Source organism: Impatiens glandulifera, chromosome 1 (assembly GCF_907164915.1).
Source record: "Impatiens glandulifera chromosome 1, dImpGla2.1, whole genome shotgun sequence".
NCBI lineage: Eukaryota > Viridiplantae > Streptophyta > Magnoliopsida > Ericales > Balsaminaceae > Impatiens > Impatiens glandulifera.
In genome coordinates, this window is record NC_061862.1 from 146,394,607 (window position 1) to 146,408,204 (window position 13,598).

General features: G+C 27.4%; 1 protein-coding gene across 1 annotated transcript; it reads left to right on the plus strand.

The window, feature by feature from the left end:
* Positions 1–10,707: 10,707 nt before the first annotated feature.
* On the plus strand, positions 10,708–11,317 carry LOC124919424. The gene is made up of 3 exons (XM_047459659.1): positions 10,708–10,822; positions 10,903–11,110; positions 11,217–11,317. The coding sequence occupies exons 1-3, from the start codon at positions 10,768–10,770 to the stop codon at positions 11,284–11,286; spliced, it is 333 nt and encodes a 110-aa protein (XP_047315615.1). The 5' UTR covers positions 10,708–10,767; the 3' UTR covers positions 11,287–11,317.
* The last annotated feature ends 2,281 nt before the right edge of the window (positions 11,318–13,598 follow it).

Below are 13,598 nucleotides of genomic sequence, written 5' to 3' on the forward strand. Positions count from 1 at the left end.
AACAACCGATCAGTGGATCGTTGTGAATTTTTGCCACTTTGACGATCCTCTCGAAAGTGTGTGGGTCGGACGCCTGATCCCATATCGATCACTACCCCATGCTTTTGGCGTCTGAATACTCTCTCCGTCAAGTCGAAGTCAGATATATTCGGTTCATTGCTTCTTACCTCCTCCATCTCCGCTTGCACATTTGAAATAAATTTCCATTATAATAATAAGCTAGCTTTATGTAATTTATTTAAATTCAATTAACTTACAATTTTCTCTTGCGCTCTTTCGTCCGAGATGGGGGTTGGGTTTTCTTTTGTATGTTTTGGGGTACGGGTCCTTTTGAATACTTCAACGACGGAAGGGGTCCGTCCTATTTCAAGCGCCTATTGAAAGAAATGATTTATAAAATTAATAACATTCTTTATATTAAGTTATTAAAAATAATGAATAATGTACATACCAACTTTCCTCCACTTGAGCAAACGGTCTACTTCCAGTATGATGTGGAAATTTCAGCTTATTCTTGTTAACAATATTGGTACGACTATTTTGCTGTATTTGAAATAAAAAATGAAGTTAGAATAATTGATATCAGATTTTATTTGAATTATGAAACTGTACTTTAAATTTATCCATGAAGTAATGGTTCCGACACACGAACTCTCAATCATCTCGATCGAAGTCTCGTAGGGGATTGGCCAGTACCGCCGCCTCGTCTCCTTGATGAATGCGGATATAATCCTTGTTCAAATCCGAGCGCCACCTATCCCATTTACATTTAAGTCAATTAACGAGAGATATATGAAATATCTTTTGGTTTTGATAGGTCAAAACCGAGGGTTTTTTGAAAAAACTTCGCAATTACCCCTTCCCAAAACTTAGAATTATTTATAGTTTTTTTGGAAAGAGTCAAAATCGAGGATTTTTTCAAAAAATTTCGCAATTATCCCCTTCCCAACACCTAGAATTATTTTCAGTATTTTGGGGAAGAGTCAAAACTCAAGATTTTTTGAAAACTTTCGCAATTACCTCTTTCACAATACTTAGAATTATTTTTAGTTTTTTGGGGAAGAGTTAAAACTAAGGGTTTTTTGAAAACCTTCGCAATTACTCCCTTCACAACACTTAGAATTATTTTCAGTATTTTTAGGAAGAGTCAAAACCGATGGTTTTTTGAAAAACTTTCGCAATTACCCTCTTCCCAACACTTAGAATTATTTTCAGTGTTTTTGGGAAGAGTCAAAACCGAGGGTTTTTTGATAAACCTTCGCAATTACCTTCTTCCCAACACTTAGAATTATTTTCAGTATTTTTGGGAAGAGTCAAAACTGAGGGTTTTTTGAAACCTTCGTAATTACCCACTTCCCAACACTTAGAATTATTTTCAGTGTTTTTGGGACGAGTCAAAACCGGGGTTTTTTTTAAAAACCTTCGCAATTACCCCTTTCCCAACACTTAAAATTATTTTCAGTGTTTTGGGGAAGAGTCAAAACCGATGGTTTTTTGAAAAACATTCGCAATTACCTCATTTCCAACACTTAGAATTATTTTTAGTGTTTTTAGGAAGTGTCAAAACTGGGGATTTTTTGAAAAACATTCGCAATTACCCCATTCCAAACATTTAGAATTATTTTCAGTATTTTTGGGAAAAGTCAAAACCGAGGGTTTTTTGAAAAACCTTCGCAATTACCCCATTCCCAACACTTAGAATTATTTTTAGTGTTTTTGGGAAGAGTCAAAATTGATGATTTTTTGAAGAACTTTCGTAATTACCCCCTTCCCTTTGGAAAGAGTCAAAATTGAAGGTTTTTTGAAGAACTTTCGTAATTACCCCCTTCCCAACACTTAGAATTATTTTCAGTTGTTTGGGGAAGAGTCAAAACCGATGGTTTTTTAAAAACCTTCGCAATTATCCCCTTCCTAACACTTAGAATTATTTTTAGTTTTTGGGGAAGAATAAAAATCGAGGGTTTTTTAAAAACCTTCGAATTATCCTCTTCCCAACACTTAGAATTATTTTCAGTTTTTTGGGGAAGAATCAAAACCGATTGTTTTAAAACCTTCGCAATTACTCTTTTCTCAACACTTGGAATTATTTTCAGTATTTTTGGAAAAAGTCAAAACCGATGATTTTTTGAAAAACCTTCGAAATTACTCATTTCCAACACTTAGGGCTTGTTGTCTTTGGGTTTTTAAAAAAACCCAACCCAAATCAATTTTCCAATCAATCACTTCTCAACAATCACATCACTCATTTCATTAACCAAAATACTAAAATACCATCTATTTTAAATTATTATTTTTTATTTTATTCATATATATCAATACCCTTTAAGTCTTTTTATCAAAAATAATCATCACCTCCTCAAAATCATCACCAATCATTATTTTTTCCCCTCTAAATTTTTTAAAAAACAAGGCCTTAGAATTATTTTCATTGTTTTTGGGAAAAGTAAAACCTGAGGTTTTTTGAAAAAAATTCGGTGAAAACTCATATCACCGAAGGTTTTACACACCTCTCAGATTTTTTTTTTATAACGAAATATTTTTTTTCCTCTCGAGACCATTACTGAGAGTTATATAAAACTCTCGGTAAACGTCCTTTTTTCACCAGTGTTGTTTTTTTAATATAAAATATTATAAAAATCGTAAAATCATAAAAAAAAAAATTATCATAAATTTAAAATTATTACATTTTTATAATTATATTTTTCTATTTAATATTTTTCTTTGCTTTATTTTATTTTATTTTGTTTCTTCCTCCGTTTATTGAGCCGCCTTCGTAATACATGCAAGAATGAAGAAGAATCAATCTTCTTCACAAATTACTACTACGATGAAGAATCAAAAGGTAAATCCTCTCAGAGTATTTGAATCTTCTATGAATTCTATTATAATCTTATACGTGATCTCATTTCGATTTGCTTTCCACATGTTTCAGAATCCTCCATAATCCATCCACCTGTGATTTCATCGATATCTGATGCTCTTCTCTACTGGATTCTCTAAAGTCAATGTTTAATTTGTTGAATCGGTAATCATTTCAAGGATCTCCAATATTTTGGCATTTCTTGAGCAACACAAATCTAACAATTAGGAATTTTTTAACATTAATGATTGATATTACTTTTCTCTATATATGAGTTCCTGATTAATTAGCTAAGAATAGTTAAACTATGGATACAAGGATCACAGCACAGGTATATATAATCACACCTTTATTTAGTGGATTTCTTACAGTGATAAGTTGCCTTAAGAAGGGCTTTTTAAGAACATGGCTTAGCTTTACAACCGTTGATTTGGCTTTTTCATTTCACACTTTAACTACTTTCACTCCATTATTTATGCTACTTGTAATGAAGCACGCAGAAAAGAGACCCATAGTAAGGAAATGAAAGCGAAAAGAAAAGGTTGGCTTATACTTTTGCAGTTCTTATATGACTAGCTTTCAGGTCTTTCTTCTCACTGCAGCCTCAGATTCTTCAGAATCCTGTTAATGTTCGATATGATATCAGTTCTTAAACATATTATTAATTGAACATGCATCTTCATACTTTGGATGATCATATGATTCATTATGTCTTGCTTTTAAATGTGGTGTTCATTCCCATGTCCAAAGGATGGAGGAATATCAGACAGAATATTTAACCATCATTATCTGTTAATGGGGCTATGAATTGTCTAATACACTAGCTAATTCTAAAGAAAATTTGATTTTGATTTGTGATTGTAATTGTAATTGTAATTGTAATTTCTTATAAGACAAATTGAAAGTTGTTGAAAACACTTGGGCCTTTTTGGCTAATAACAGAAAATTCTATGATAGTTTTTCATGAATTTGATGAATCAATATAAGCTTTAGAGAACATAAAGGAAATTTTTATAATTATGAAAGAGAAATAATTTGATTTATTGGACATTCTTGAATTTTCCAGTTCGATTCACCTAAGAAAATGTATTACCAAATTTAGATAGAGCTTTCTTTCCTTAAGAAATGGTTTGGCAACTGATGCTGACCTTAGCTGTCAGATGTAAAGAATGAAATCTTTCACCTGATCAATGTATTAAAAGGGGGAAAATGGAGAAAAGAGAAAGAAAGAATGCCAACATGTTCTTCCATTTTTATGATGAAGGGTATTAGGTCCGGAACTAACCTATGTTAGAATGTTCGGTTTTCAGGTTATTGATGTATGCATTTAAATATGAGAATGGAAGATATCTATGCTTTGTAAAATGCTCAGCATGCTATATGTGAAGTTGAATCATCAACATCGGACACTTGATGGTTTGATGTCACTGTATTGGAGTGACCATATTATATAATCCTCTGTAAGTGTTGTTAACAGAGCAATAGTTAGAATTAACAAGACTATACCTTTGCTCCCAGATGACCTGTAGTTTGGTAAAGGAATTTGGTCAGAGTCTATTCGCATGATATCCCTTACAAGGATATCATAGTGCCTCTCCACTTCTTCTGCAGATTTACCAACAAGCTTGGCAATTTTTTCCCAACGATCTGCGGTTTCCTGATCATAGATTGCTAAAGCCTCTTCAAATTTCTTGTTTTGCCTGTGTGTCCAGGAGCCTGAGTAAGCTGAAGATGTGTTAGAATTTGATGTCATTATTATCAGTAGATGGAATTCTGGAGTATCTGGGATATATATGATAGTGTATGTTTATTGAGGTAATGAACTGAATTCAAAAGCTTGGGATGAACTACACATGGCCACCCCTTCACCTTATATGCTAGAGGAAAATTGAGCAGAGCAAGTAGGCAATTTTTTATTATTCAACTAGATATGATTTGTACTTTAGAGGCCATAACATGAAGAAATGCTAGCATACCATACTTTATATTAAGTAATTTCCTTTTTTTTAATATCATGTTCAATTTGATACCAGCTAGAAGTTAACCCCCCTTTGGTAGGCTGGGATAATATCTTAGCTATTACTAACATATAATATTAGAAGGATGGTTACAGTATAAAAGAAATGTTATTTTCTGACTTATACATGGCAGTGTAGGTAAATGATAAGATGTTATGAACCATGTTCTAGTTAAAAAATATCTGAGAATTTGAAAAAAAAAATCTGGTTATTTAGTTGTTTTTCCCCTGTTTCATTTCTATTGAATTAGTTATTATGTTCCCTTTGTATGACCAATATGTATCAGCTAGTGACTTTTCTGCTCTGTTTGATTGTAGAAGTTTTCTATTGCATCATAATTTAGTTCATACACTTAAAATTTCTCTCATAAATGTATTTTTCATCCTTCTTCTGATGGAGGTTTACTTTCTGTAATTCAACAGAATCAGTTGCCTATTCTTGATAATAGACCATTGTCAGTTAAGATTTTCATCAATACCATATATAACTTCCCTTCACCTATTACTGGGCCAATAATAGTATCTGTGTTTCAAGAAGGCATAAAATTTCATTCACAAAATGAGAGGATACAAAAGTCGTCTCTCATACCTTTGGTACAAAAAAAAATATAAAAGGCATGGGATGTCCTCAAAAGTTTTACAATCTGACATCTTTCGACGCCACTTGTTGATCATCTTATCCACAATATTAGAAACCTCTCATCCTCAAACATTTCCCCCTTTTATGGAAGATGAAAAAGGCGCAAAAAAAATACCCTTTAATTCTATCCATATTGAAAACTTTCCCTTCAAGAGAATAATAGTAGTATGCATGAAGAGTTGATCATTTTACATGCGCTTTTGCCTCCCATACTCAAACTTGCTTTTCAATTGTCTTGCTGGAGGAGAACTGCATAAAATGGCACTTCCCTATGCCAGTACTATTTGAAGAAAAGACTGTTGGTATATTCTTGTGGTAAACATGTTAAATATTTTTGTCACTAACTTGTTCTTTATTCCAATTGTTTGGCATCTTTTTGTGCAAAGCTGACCTGCCAACTTTATGCTTTCATAAATGTTCTTTTATTCAGAGGTAAGGCTTATATGTCTTGCTCATGTCATTCCAATATCCTCTTTTGAAGCATTTGGGAGAAGTCTTATATTCTGTACCTAGCTTGTACTATTGTTGAACCTGAAAAAGGTGTTCATCATGTGACATGAATAAAACAGAGACGAATTTGAAAATACTTAGGCAAACAATGATCGGATTTGTTTAGACAATCTTCTTGTTAAAATGAATTACTGTGAACTTGAGCAGTAGTCTGGTGGTTTTATATTCTGTTTTCTTAAATTTCTTAGGCCTGAATTGGTAGCCAAACATAAGGGGCTTTTGAAATGGTCTAGCCATGGAAAATGGATCTTAAGCAAAGAGATTGATGTTTGACTTAGGTTTGTCATTTAAAAAGGATTGGACAATATTAAAAGAAGTATAATCTTGTATATTTGAAATTTATGGTTAATATGCATTCGTTCATTCCAGAGGATGGATAATTTCAGCTTTCTTGAGTGAAAGGAGGCATCAACTTGGTAAGATTCCAAACCTGAAAACTTTGATAGATCAATATTAACTCCTTTGGTTTGGTAATGGCTTCGTCACTTGATTCCGTACCTTCAATATGGTTTTATAATAACAAGATAAATCAATTTTTTTGTGGAGAAGATCTAATATTAAATCCCCTGAAAATATAACTAATTAATATTCTCATTCTGCATAGGATTTATTTTTTAATCTCAAGGGTTAAGTATTTTAATCTAAATAAAATAAGTTTTGTTTCAACTGGAGTGACTTTTGTTCAATTTTGTAATCTTTTAGAATATTACTCTTCAGATCTTTCAAAATTATTCATAAAATTTGGAAATGGTTAACATTCCTATTGGAGTAAGTTCATAGGATTCTCTATTGTCATTATTCTGATGATCATCACCTGTGCTTTTGACTTTCTTTAGTTGGATTTTGTATGATTTGTAGTATAGATTCTTCCTTAGCACTAACTATAAAACATAGTGTCTTTTGTATAAACAACATTAATTGGTAGAAATGAAAGATGCGAGATTTCTGTTATTGAACCATTCTCCATTGACAGAAAGAATAGATGCCCGAAAATGTGAGATGAGAGCAAAATATTTATATATCATCACATTATAGAGGAAAGGAAACTTTTCTACTTTCTTTATGTAGTTGCAAAAGTTTATTTGCTTTTTAAAATAGAATAATTCTATGACTTCTTTATGAGGTAGGTACAGTTCCTTATTCCACAATTGTGACCTTCAGACCTTCTGAAATGGTAGGGGCAATTATTGGGCTTAGGATGTTTTGGGCCACTTACTTCTTTGAAGTTTGAACATCATCTTCTTCTCACCATAACCCTAGAACTGACCTCTTATAGCATATGTTGTGGCCATGGCTTTAGATATATTTGGAAACACTTTTCTGGATTAATTAGGAGTAAAAAACTAGGTTTTTTAATGTTTATTTCTAATATACCCTTCTCTCCCTCCTATATATATTAATTGAAATAACTTAATTTATATTAAATTAAAATTTTAAATATAATAAAAATAAATATTAAAATCTATATATATTAATATTAATTTTTATTAAAAAATAAATAAAAATTTAAATATATTAATTTTGTAAATTACATTTTTACCCTTTAAATGTTATATTAGATAACATAGTATGTTATAGTTTTATTTATATTATAAATTTTTTAATTAATATATTTTTTTAAATAAAATAATTTTTTTAATTAGTTTATATTAAAATAAATTTTATAATATAATAAAATAAATGTTATATATATAATAATATTAACTTTTATTAATATAAAATAAAAATATAATTAGATGATAATTTTAATATTTTAATTGATAAAATGATTGATTAGAGAGTTGGATTTTGGAATTTTGGGATAAAAATATGTTAACTATTAGACATTTAAAATTATTTGATTTTAATTTTATTTTCTTAATTTGAATGTGATATAATTAATATATTTATTTAGAAAGATTGCTTAGAGTTAGTTTATATAAAAAAAATTATTTATAAAAAATTAATTTAAATAAGGTTTATTTATAAATTAATTAATATTTGTTATTTAAATATATTAATTTTATTTTATAGTATAATTATTTATTTATTTGAATTATTTAAAATTTAAATGTTATAGTTAGATTTATATTGTGTTTTAATTTTTATTTAAGGTAATTAATAAAAATATTTAAATGAAATAATTTTATAATTTAATTTATATTAAAAAATTAAAATTTACATAAATATTATATATATTAAAGTGAATTTTTATTAATATAAAATAAAATATTTAAATAGAGGATAATTTTAGTATTTATATAGATAAAATTATTGATTAGTTATTTGTTGTGATATTTATGTTTTGAAATAAAAATTAGATAAAATTTGAATAACTCGTTCATCGAAACAGCCTATCTAAATTCATATCCAAATGAGAGAACACACAACAAAATGTTTGATTAAGTACAAAATGTTTGATTAAGTTCGATTTTTCAAATGTGAATTCATTTGAATTAATGTTCATATAAACAGTAAGAAGTTACTGAGATTAATAAATATTTGTAAGAAACTAATGATCAAACCGGTTTGATTCTTACTTAAACTTAGTGGTTAAATATTTGATTCACAACAGATTTAAATAATCGAATTCAAATTTTATTTTCGATTTTTGAATCAAATTTTAAACTAATTTAAATTCAAATAAGGTTTCAATTTGATTTTTGAATCTTGAAAACCAAACTGAAAATCGAATTTATTTTTTATTATTTATTTTAATTATATATTAAATATAATTAAATAATGTGGTGTTCTTTAATGATTTAAACTTTGATCGTTCAGATTTTAAATAGGACAGTTATGATGTAATAATTTGTTTAATTTGTTTATTATGCTATATTTTTTAAGTTGTTTTGATAACTTATTTGGAAAGAAATAAATTTTAAATTCGAATTTTGGTTTCTAATTCAAAATGATTTGGTAAAAAAAATAAATAAAAATTGAATTTGATTTCAAACCGAAAATTAAATTCGAATTGGTTCGGTTTTCTTTGAATTTTATTGAAAAAATAAAACTTCAAAAAAAAATTCGAATAACCCGAAATTCAAAACGATAAACAATGAGATGACATGGACCAACTTGCGTGTCTCTTACATTCGAAACAAACAAAATAAAAAGATAAAATAAAATAAACTTCATTCATAGTATGAAACATTAGTTGTATTCGAGTTAAACGCCCATTGGAAAATTTAAGAAGATGTCATCAACTCTATAAACTATGGGCTCTGCTGGTAAAGTCACTAAAGCATTAGTTGGGTCCCAACACTTAGAGCTTGTTTGATATGGGTTATTTGAGAATTTTATTGTACTTCAATAAATATAGTTAAATGAAAAAATAAGTTATTTGAGTTTTTAATTTGTTGGATTATTATAAAAAATTATATATTTAAATTTTATAAAATTAAAAATAAAGATAATTTAATTGATAAATTGAGTGATTTGATTAGTTTGAAGAAAAATAAGATGTGATATATGGAATTTTGATAAATAAATAAAAATCCTAACATCAAACTATGTCTTGGTGCAATTTTGATGTGTATTATCACACATATTTTGTCTTTCTCTAACTTTGGTTTGTTGATTTATTCATTATTATCTTTAATTCAAACGGAAAATTACCAAATAATCTACAGTTATGATATATATATTAGAAACTTTCCATTTTTACATATGCATGAACTTATTACAAACTTTATCATTAACATTAAAACTTAGTATTATTTTTATATATCATCTTAAACTTAAAATCATTAATTTTTTTAATATTCTTTCATGCCCATAGTATCACTTTTAGATTAGAATATGAATCCATTAAATTGCATATACTATTGGGTTGATTTTATATCTATTGCATTATTTATAAGTTAGCTTAATTTCACTTATATGTAGATATTTACAGTAAAGATTGTTTTAACTAGAGCCATCAATTTCTGACTCGACACGAAAACACGATCCAAACCAAATACAAAAAAATTAGGTTATGGTTATGTATTTTTTGTTCGGTCGAAATCAGGTCGGTCCGTTTAACTTGATTAATAAACAAGTTAAAATTTAGTCGACTTGAAATGACCCTAAATAAATTCATCTTCCCGTTTATAATTTTCTCTTTTAGGGTTTTATGTTTGTCATTTCCTATTCAATTTTTTTTTCTTTTAAGGTCTTCTGTGGGTGGATTTACAATTTAGCTTCATTATTCTTGTCTATTAATCTAATTTAATTTAAAATAAAGACATGTGAAATTAATTACATCGAGTTGGGTTCAAGTTGAATCGGATCGGATTCAGGTAATCAAATTACAAATAAACTTAAACAGGTTCATGTTCGAGATTTAGACCCGAATTATTAAATAATGGATTATAGTTCAAACTTGCAAACTTGAATCTTTCACGACCTGAATCTAACTAGATAAGCTTATGTTGGTTAAGAATTAGTTTTTCTTATAGATTTATAAAAAGATATATATATATATATATATATATATATATATATATATATATATATATATATATATATATATATATATATATATATATAATTCAATTTGATCATATAATAATAATTAATTTTGGATGGTTATCTCAAAAATATTTCATGGGATAAGATCAAGAAATGGCGCGTCACCATCACCACCGCTATAAGAAAAAAGAGGTACTAGTTTCTATATATATAGATAGCCTTTATCTGTTGATTTATTTATTGTGAAAATATCAAAGCATCATCTTCTTCTAGCTAGTAAAAGCAAAAGCAATATACAGTTAAAAAATGGGTTCTCTAGTGGGTGGATGGGATTCTCGACCTCTCTCTGATCCTAGAACAGGTAAATCAGTCTGTCAAACTAAACAAAAAACCATGTTTTCATATTATGTTGTCTGTTTTAAAATTATGGTAAATTTATAGTGAAGTTGCAAAAGAACAAATCAATGACAAAAGAACAGATAGGAGATTACTGGAGGTTGAAAAAGAAAACCGAGAAAAGTGGACCGGTTGAGATGTTGAAGGCGGAGGAAGTGGTGGTGCTGAAAAGATCAGCCTCTCTTCCGCCGGAATCATCAGAAAATATCAACAAGAACTTGCAGGGAGATCAAATCCAAAGGAAAACTGGATGGTAAGCTTTTTGAAATTATAATAAGATGATAAACCTCAAGATTTTGAGTTCAATTCTCACTTAAAACGTCGTGTGATAACGATGATTTGCGGGTTTATGCATGCAGGTGGAGGAGGAGCAACTTAGCCTTTCTGAATGAACCAACATCATCATCCAATGATTATAATAGTGCTTGATCATCAAGGGATTATTAATAACTATGTTTAATAAAGGAAGGATTATAATGAATAGATGTTTATGTATAATAGTATATGTATGTGTTTGTATAATGTATATAAAACTTTTTGATTAAGAGTGTAAGATATGGTTTAAATATGCGGAATGTAGTACTGAGATATGTTTAATATATTTTATTTTAATATTCTTATTTTATTTTTATATTTTTATTAATATTATAATTTTTTTAATTTAATTATTTATATTTTATATGTATATTTATACAATTAAAATATTATTTTTATATAAATATAATATAATCATTATCATAATTTTAATTATATTTAATTTCTCATTTTATATATTTTATTTTTTAATATTTGTGAAATTTTAAATATTATATTAATATTATAAAATTAATAACTTTTTTAGATTATCAAATATACTTATAATAAATAGTATTATCTGAAATAAAATATTTATAAAAAAATTGATAAGCCTAAATAATAAGATAAGAAGATGCAGTGAGAAGTTAATTCTTAAAAATAATTATTTTATTAATTATTAAGTTATTGTATTATAATTATTAAAATATTTTAAAATAATTATGAATTATGTATTAATTATTTATAATAAGACCCTTCCCCTCAAAATCATAATTTTTATTATATTATATTATATTATTTAAATATACAAATAAATATATAAATGATAAGAAAAGAATGAATAAGTTAATTTAGGAAAGTTAAATTTGAATATACTTTGGAATTCATGGACTTATGTTGATTTGAACTACATTAGATTTTATGTTGATTATAATGCATGATAAATCTTATCATAATTTATTTTTAATTTTTTGTTAAATTTTTTTATCATATATTTTAATATTTTAAATGTGGAAATTAATAAAACTATATTTGATTTTGTCGATCAAATGTTTCATAAAATGAATATCAATTTTAAAAATAAAAAACATTTGATTAATTTGTCTTCTTGTCCAAAGTCCAAATCTTTATTTTGGGTCAAATAACATTGTCCAAATCCAAGTATCCAACTCCCAATTTAGGATATGGTCTGGGCCAAACGGTAAATACAGATGGGCTTATTCTAATTTGTTAACAAATTCAGTATTTGTTAGTTGTGATTTTATCATTTTAATATGTTTATTAAAATTTGGAATGGAATCATAATGATAAAATGTTATGTTCCCTTTTTTATATATATAAAAAACTTAATGTTATTGTAATTGGATGTTGTTGAAGAGTTATAATCTCATATTAATGTCATTGTAATTGGATCTGGTTGAAGAGTTATAATCTCATTTTAATGTCATTGTGATTGGATCTGGTTGAAGAGTTATAATCTCATTTTCGAAGTTTTGATTATTTGAACGGACAAAAATATTTAAAGGGACAACGAATTAAGTATGTAGCATGCAAACACACTTAACCATTTAATCAGGCGCAGAATTTGTCGCTTAACGGGCTCGAACCCAAGACTTAAAGTTAATATCCACCTCTTATTGCCCAGGATAATTTTTTATTCTTACCATTTAATTAACTTATTATATTTTATATTATATTAAAAACATATATAATATATAATAATTATAAGAGTAATTTATTTATTTGATTAAATATTATAATAAAATTAATTAAAATTATAGGTTCGAATCTTATACTAAATAAAAAGATGTTAGGTGGCCGGAGAAGGCGATGACCCTAGATTGTTGCCTAGCTCGTCTAACCCTAGTACCGATCCTAGTACCGATCCTCGATAATAATCATCAAGAAACTTGCTGATTTTCATCTATTTTAGTGTATGTTTATGCAAAATTAAAATGAGATGTTCATCTAGATTTATTAAAATCAAGGGGAGCACAAAGAGACCCTTTAGTCAACTTTTGCCTTATTGAAACTAGTCAATTTATGTAACCTAAGCAGAAAAAATAGCTTAGACTATTTTATTTCACGTTTTATATATTAAGTTAAATAAAAAATATATAATTTTATATTATAAATTAACAAAATTAGTTAGTTAGCTATTATGTCATCACATTTATTGTACTGAAAATTTGTTAATAACTTTTTTTAAATATCTAGTAAATCTAGATCGGATCCATTTACTTACAATATTTCCAAATGGGCCTATATGTGAATAGTTTCTTTAAAGCATCATCTATTGCTTTAATTAAAACAGTCTTTATAGTGATTAATAATTAGTTATATATATAATAAAAAAAAAGTTAAAGTGGGAAATGGCAGATTAATTAGATCAACCCATTTTTCTTTATGATATTTAAGAATTTTTTTTATTTATTTTTTGCTATCTA

Coding starts and splice junctions, on each gene's coding strand:
- LOC124919424 (XM_047459659.1), top strand. CDS start 10,768: ATGGGTTCTCTAGTGGGTGGATGGGATTCTCGACCTCTCTCTGATCCT. Junction 10,823..10,902: donor TCTCTCTGATCCTAGAACAG/GTAAATCAGTCT, acceptor GTAAATTTATAG/TGAAGTTGCAAAAGAACAAA. Junction 11,111..11,216: donor ATCCAAAGGAAAACTGGATG/GTAAGCTTTTTG, acceptor TTATGCATGCAG/GTGGAGGAGGAGCAACTTAG.